The sequence below is a fragment of the Rhinichthys klamathensis genome, unplaced genomic scaffold, assembly GCF_029890125.1.
Source record: "Rhinichthys klamathensis goyatoka isolate OS25496 unplaced genomic scaffold, OSU_Roscu_1.1 h1tg000113l_1, whole genome shotgun sequence".
In the NCBI taxonomy this organism is placed as follows: domain Eukaryota; kingdom Metazoa; phylum Chordata; class Actinopteri; order Cypriniformes; family Leuciscidae; genus Rhinichthys; species Rhinichthys klamathensis.
Genome location: NW_026606650.1, coordinates 520,001 through 527,500, shown reverse-complemented (window position 1 = coordinate 527,500; position 7,500 = coordinate 520,001). Strand labels below are relative to the sequence as shown.

The 7,500-nt window shown below is 52.9% G+C and overlaps 1 protein-coding gene across 2 annotated transcripts in view; it reads left to right on the top strand.

Moving 5' to 3' along the window:
• The window catches only part of LOC130088057 (homer protein homolog 1), a 26,847-nt gene that overhangs the window by 18,111 nt on the left and 1,236 nt on the right, over nucleotides 1-7,500 (top strand). For both annotated transcript variants that reach the window (XM_056254658.1, XM_056254657.1), the window contains 3 exons: nucleotides 641-800; nucleotides 7,112-7,222; nucleotides 7,308-7,388. In XM_056254658.1, the coding sequence (XP_056110633.1) occupies nucleotides 641-800; nucleotides 7,112-7,222; nucleotides 7,308-7,388 (352 nt within the window). The remainder of the gene's footprint in view (nucleotides 1-640; nucleotides 801-7,111; nucleotides 7,223-7,307; nucleotides 7,389-7,500) is intronic.

Genomic DNA, 7,500 nt, shown 5'->3' with positions numbered 1-7,500 from the left:
GATACATTATCCCGCTTACACGTATACAAGCCACATCAGTGAATAATTAGATACAAAATATTGATCTGAGTCTAAATAATTTATCAGCTCTTTAAACGCAACGCTCCGCGGAGAGAGCAGTTTCAGCGGCGAGATCAAACTAGACGGACATTTAAGAGATACGGTATACAGTCATAACACTTATTACACAGCTTTTCACCACATTAATAACTATGGAGATAAGAGATTTTGATTTCAGATTAAACTGTTTTAAAATCGTACATGTTTGTATCTTATAATCCAACAGTGAACAAAACAATAGTCACAAAATGGCCGCCGCTGCGTTTGAATGAAACGAGAGAGAGCGAGTCGCGATACTGGATGGCATAATTAAATAACTGTATACAAAATATTGATTCAACTGAGTTTTAATATTTTATTAGCTCACCAAACGCAAAACTTCCACGAAGAAAACTCGTTCCTAGCGAGTGTGTAGCGCTGATGTGGTCAGTGACCGGATGAGCCTGTGTTCTGTTGTTATCTGGGAATAATAAACCGCTAGATGGAGCGATCGACCAATCAGAATCAAGCATTCCACAGAGCCGTGTAATAATGCCGTGTATCAGACGCTCTTAATCTGATCCTGTTGATCTTCCTGCAGCTCGACGTCCATCACCAAACACTGGGAGGCGGAGCTAGCGGCTCTGAAGGGGAACAACGCTAAGCTAACGGCCGCGCTGCTCGAGTCCACCGCTAACGTCAAGCAGTGGAAGCAGCAGCTAGCGGCGTATCAGGACGAGGCCGAGCGGCTCCACACACGGGTCAGATCAAACACACACGCTCAGACCCTTCTGTGACTTACTGTATAACGCATGCAAAATAATGCACGAATTATTGAATCACAAAGTAATATGTTTCTTTTTACTTTTAAACAAGTGAAAATCATGGCAAAAACTTTTTTTCAATATATTTTATTCTGAGGGAGTTGCATATCTAATGGATGCCGTGCATGAAAGGGTTCAATGGTCCTGGAAATCTGTCACACTTGTATTATACACAATCAAAATGAGCGCATTGGAAATGAATGAAAGATTAATGTCCTCTAGTGGAAGCGTTTGGTACTGCAGCCAAACAACAGCTCATTTGCTGAGATATCAACCTAATTTTGATATTAAGTTTATTTATTTATTTTAGAGAAAGTTTGTTTCCAGAAGAGAATAGCGTCACAGTCCAGCTTAAGTCAGTTCAGTGATGCTTCATTTCTGCTGTAAAAAAGTTATTAATTTAGTTCATTTATATATATAGCGGCTCTGGAGAAAACCGTGATGTCATCGTCCAGCTCAGTTCAGTTCTCATATAATGCTGTCAATGCAGGAGATCAATAATATTGCTGAATATTACATTAAATGTCTCCAAATAAGCAACAGGAACCGAAACTCCATCAGTGACGGAGTGGAGGAAAACCCTTGTGAGAAACCAGACTCAGACTCAGTTCTCCTCTGGCCAGCAGTGTATGATTATGATTATGATTATGATTCAGGCATTACAGGTCAGATTGGATTAGAACATCCAGAATATGATCCAGTTTCGTCTGGCTGAAGATCGGAGTCACGCCGGTATGAAGACGTCACTGTGACTTGTTTAGGGAGAGTCTAGTGGACACAATCTCTGCTTACACTTCAGGGATGTGTTCTGGTCGTGTCTAGGCGCAGGTCCTCCATCTGATCTGGATACGGCCCGGATCCGGCTGACTACATCATGTGTTGTGGTCGTGTCTAGGCGCAGGTCCTCCATCTGATCTGGATCCGGCCCGGATCCGGCTGACTACATCATGTGTTGTGGTCGTGTCTAGGCGCAGGTCCTCCATCTGATCTAGATACGGCCCGGATCCGGCTGACTACATCATGTGTTGTGGTTGTGTCTAGGCACAGGTCCTCCATCTGATCTAGATACGGCTCGGATCCGGCTGACTACATCATGTGTTGTGGTCGTGTCTAGGCGCAGGTCCTCCATCTGATCTAGATACGGCCCGGATCCGGCTGACTACATCATGTGTTGTGGTCGTGTCTAGGCGCAGGTCCTCCATCTGATCTAGATACGGCCCGGATCCGGCTGACTACATCATGTGTTGTGGTTGTGTCTAGGCACAGGTCCTCCATCTGATCTAGATACGGCCCGGATCCGGCTGACTACATCATGTGTTGTGGTCGTGTCAAGGCCCAGGTCCTCCATCTGATCTGGATACGGCCCGGATCCGGCTGACTACATCATGTGTTGTGGTCGTGTCTAGGCGCAGGTCCTCCATCTGGTCTGGATACGGCCCGGATCCGGCTGACTACATCATGTGTTGTGGTCGTGTCTAGGTGCAGGTCCACCATCTGATCTGGATCCGGCCCAGATCCGGCTGACTACATCATGTGTTGTGGTCGTGTCTAGGCTCAGGTCCTCCATCTGATCTGGATCCGGCCCAGATCCGGCTGACTACATCATGTGTTGTGGTTGTGTCTAGGCGCAGGTCCTCCATCTGATCTGGATACGGCCGGATCCGGCTGACTACATCATGTGTTGTGGTCGTGTCTAGGCGCAGGTCCACCATCTGATCTGGATACGGCCTGGATCCGGCTGACTACATCATGTGTTGTGGTCGTGTCTAGGCGCAGGTCCTCCATCTGATCTGGATACGGCCCGGATCCGGCTGACTACATCATGTGTTGTGGTCGTGTCTAGGCGCAGGTCCTCCATCTGATCTGGATACGGCCCGGATCCGGCTGACTACATCATGTGTTGTGGTCGTGTCTAGGCGCAGGTCCTCCATCTGATCTAGATACGGCCCGGATCCGGCTGACTACATCATGTGTTGTGGTCGTGTCTAGGCGCAGGTCCACCATCTGATCTGGATACGGCCCGGATCCGGCTGACTACATCATGTGTTGTGGTTGTGTCTAGGCGCAGGTCCTCCATCTGATCTGGATACGGCCCGGATCCGGCTGACTACATCATGCGTTGTGGTCGTGTCTAGGCGCAGGTCCTCCATCTGATTTGGATACGGCCCGGATCCGGCTGACTACATCATGTGTTGTGGTCGTGTCTAGGCGCAGGTCCTCCATCTGATCTGGATATGGCCCGGATCCGGCTGACTACATCATGTGTTGTGGTCGTGTCTAGGCGCAGGTCCTCCATCTGATCTGGATACGGCCCGGATCCGGCTGACTACATCATGTGTTGTGGTCGTGTCTAGGCGCAGGTCCACCATCTGATCTGGATACTGCCCGGATCCGGCTGACTACATCATGTGTTGTGGTCGTGTCTAGGCGCAGGTCCTCCATCTGATCTGGATACGGCCCGGATCCGGCTGACTACATCATGTGTTGTGGTCGTGTCTAGGCGCAGGTCCTCCATCTGGTCTGGATACGGCCCGGATCCGGCTGACTACATCATGTGTTGTGGGCGTGTCTAGGCGCAGGTCCTCCATCTGGTCTGGATACGGCCCGGATCCGGCTGACTACATCATGTGTTGTGGTCGTGTCTAGGCGCAGGTCCTCCATCTGGTCTGGATACGGCCCGGATCCGGCTGACTACATCATGTGTTGTGGTCGTGTCTAGGCGCAGGTCCTCCATCTGATCTGGATACGGCCCGGATCCGGCTGACTACATCATGTGTTGTGGTCGTGTCTAGGCGCAGGTCCTCCATCTGGTCTGGATACGGCCCGGATCCGGCTGACTACATCATGTGTTGTGGTCGTGTCTAGGCGCAGGTCCACCATCTGATCTGGATACGGCCTGGATCCGGCTGACTACATCATGTGTTGTGGTCGTGTCAAGGCCCAGGTCCTCCATCTGATCTGGATACGGCCCGGATCCGGCTGACTACATCATGTGTTGTGGTCGTGTCTAGGCGCAGGTCCTCCATCTGATCTGGATACGGCCCGGATCCGGCTGACTACATCATGTGTTGTGGTCGTGTCTAGGCGCAGGTCCTCCATCTGATCTGGATCCGGCCCGGATCCGGCTGACTACATCATGTGTTGTGGTCGTGTCTAGGCGCAGGTCCTCCATCTGATCTAGATACGGCCCGGATCCAGCTGACTACATCATGTGTTGTGGTCGTGTCTAGGCGCAGGTCCTCCATCTGATCTGGATCCGGCCCAGATCCGGCTGACTACATCATGTGTTGTGGTTGTGTCTAGGCGCAGGTCCTCCATCTGATCTGGATCCGGCCCGGATCCGGCTGACTACATCATGTGTTGTGGTCGTGTCTAGGCGCAGGTCCTCCATCTGATCTGGATCCGGCCCGGATCCGGCTGACTACATCATGTGTTGTGGTCGTGTCTAGGCGCAGGTCCTCCATCTGATCTAGATACGGCCCGGATCCGGCTGACTACATCATGTGTTGTGGTTGTGTCTAGGCACAGGTCCTCCATCTGATCTAGATACGGCTCGGATCCGGCTGACTACATCATGTGTTGTGGTCGTGTCTAGGCGCAGGTCCTCCATCTGATCTAGATACGGCCCGGATCCGGCTGACTACATCATGTGTTGTGGTCGTGTCTAGGCTCAGGTCCTCCATCTGATCTGGATCCGGCCCAGATCCGGCTGACTACATCATGTGTTGTGGTTGTGTCTAGGCGCAGGTCCTCCATCTGATCTGGATACGGCCGGATCCGGCTGACTACATCATGTGTTGTGGTCGTGTCTAGGCGCAGGTCCACCATCTGATCTGGATACGGCCTGGATCCGGCTGACTACATCATGTGTTGTGGTCGTGTCAAGGCCCAGGTCCTCCATCTGATCTGGATACGGCCCGGATCCGGCTGACTACATCATGTGTTGTGGTCGTGTCTAGGCGCAGGTCCTCCATCTGATCTGGATACGGCCCGGATCCGGCTGACTACATCATGTGTTGTGGTTGTGTCTAGGCGCAGGTCCTCCATCTGATCTAGATACGGCCCGGATCCGGCTGACTACATCATGTGTTGTGGTCGTGTCTAGGCGCAGGTCCTCCATCTGATCTGGATACGGCCCGGATCCGGCTGACTACATCATGTGTTGTGGTCGTGTCTAGGCGCAGGTCCTCCATCTGATCTGGATCCGGCCCAGATCCGGCTGACTACATCATGTGTTGTGGTTGTGTCTAGGCGCAGGTCCTCCATCTGATCTGGATATGGCCCGGATCCGGCTGACTACATCATGTGTTGTGGTCGTGTCTAGGCGCAGGTCCACCATCTGATCTGGATACGGCCTGGATCCGGCTGACTACATCATGTGTTGTGGTCGTGTCAAGGCGCAGGTCCTCCATCTGATCTGGATACGGCCCGGATCCGGCTGAGTACATCATGTGTTGTGGTCGTGTCAATGCCCAGGTCCTCCATCTGATCTGGATACGGCCCGGATCCGGCTGACTACATCATGTGTTGTGGTCGTGTCAAGGCGCAGGTCCTCCATCTGATCTGGATACGGCCTGGATCCGGCTGACTACATCATGTGTTGTGGTTGTGTCTAGGCGCAGGTCCTCCATCTGATCTAGATACGGCCCGGATCCGGCTGACTACATCATGCGTTGTGGTCGTGTCTAGGCGCAGGTCCTCCATCTGGTCTGGATACGGCCCGGATCTGGCTGACTACATCATGTGTTGTGGGCGTGTGTAGGCGCAGGTCCTCCATCTGGTCTGGATACGGCCCGGATCCGGCTGACTACATCATGTGTTGTGGGCGTGTCTAGGCGCAGGTCCTCCATCTGGTCTGGATACGGCCCGGATCCGGCTGACTACATCATGTGTTGTGGGCGTGTCTAGGCGCAGGTCCACCATCTGATCTGGATACGGCCCGGATCCGGCTGACTACATCATGTGTTGTGGTCGTGTCTAGGCGCAGGTCCACCATCTGATCTGGATACGGCCCGGATCCGGCTGACTACATCATGCGTTGTGGTCGTGTCTAGGCACAGGTCCACCATCTGATCTGGATACAGGCCGGATCCGGCTGACTACATCATGAGTTGTGGTCGTGTCTAGGCGCAGGTCCTTCATCTGATCTGGATACGGCCTGGATCCGGCTGACTACATCATGTGTTGTGGTCGTGTCTAGGCGCAGGTCCACCATCTGATCTGGATACGGCCTGGATCCGGCTGACTACATCATGTGTTGTGGTCGTGTCTAGGCGCAGGTCCTCCATCTGATCTGGATACGGCCCGGATCAGGCTGACTACATCATGAGTTGTGGTCGTGTCTAGGCGCAGGTCCTCCATCTGATCTGGATACGGCCCGGATCCGGCTGACTACATCATGTGTTGTGGTCGTGTCTAGGCGCAGGTCCTCCATCTGGTCTGGATACGGCCCGGATCCGGCTGACTACATCATGTGTTGTGGGCGTGTCTAGGCGCAGGTCCTCCATCTGATCTGGATACGGCCCGGATCCGGCTGACTACATCATGTGTTGTGGTCGTGTCTAGGCGCAGGTCCTCCATCTGATCTGGATACGGCCCGGATCCGGCTGACTACATCATGCGTTGTGGTCGTGTCTAGGCGCAGGTCCTCCATCTGATCTGGATACGGCCCGGATCCGGCTGACTACATCATGCGTTGTGGTCGTGTCTAGGCGCAGGTCCTCCATCTGATCTGGATACGGCTCGGATCCGGCTGACTACATCATGAGTTGTGGGCGTGTCTAGGCGCAGGTCCTTCATCTGATCTGGATACGGCCCAGATCCGGCTGACTACATAATGTGTTGTGGTCGTGTCTAGGCGCAGGTCCTCCATCTGATCTGGATACGGCCTGGATCCGGCTGACTACATCATGTGTTGTGGTCGTGTCTAGGCGCAGGTCCTCCATCTGATCTGGATACAGGCCGGATCCGGCTGACTACATCATGTGTTGTGGTCGTGTCTAGGCGCAGGTCCTCCATCTGGTCTGGATACGGCCGGATCCGGCTGACTACATCATGTGTTGTGGTCGTGTCATCTTAACCCCTAACACAATATTTTAAAATGTTTTTGATGTTTAATAGGGAGCCAATGCAGTGTTGACAGAACCGGGCTAATATGGTCATACTTCCTGATTCTAGTAAGAACTCGAGCTGCTGCATTTTGGACCAGCTGGACAGCTGATGTGTGTGTGTGTGTGTGTGTGTCTCAGGTGACGGAGCTGGAGTGTGTCAGCGGACAGACGGCCGGCATCAAAACACAGAAAACCGAGCTGAACCAGACCATCGAGGAGCTGGAGGCTGAGCTGAAGGCCAAGGAGGAGGTCAGAGGTCACTGCACACACACACACACACACATCAGCTGATTCATACACAGACTTCACAGTGCTGATGTGATTCTCCCCTCAGGAACTGGAGAAGCTGAAGGAGGAAGTGGAGAACGCAGACCGACTGGAAGCGCAGAGAGACTCTCTGGCTCAGAAGCTGCAGGTGAGTGATGGACACACACACACACACACACACTAGACGTCTGCACGGGCTTTAAACTGAAGCCCAAACCCGGCCCGTACCCAAAAACATTTACCCCGACCATTACGGTTAT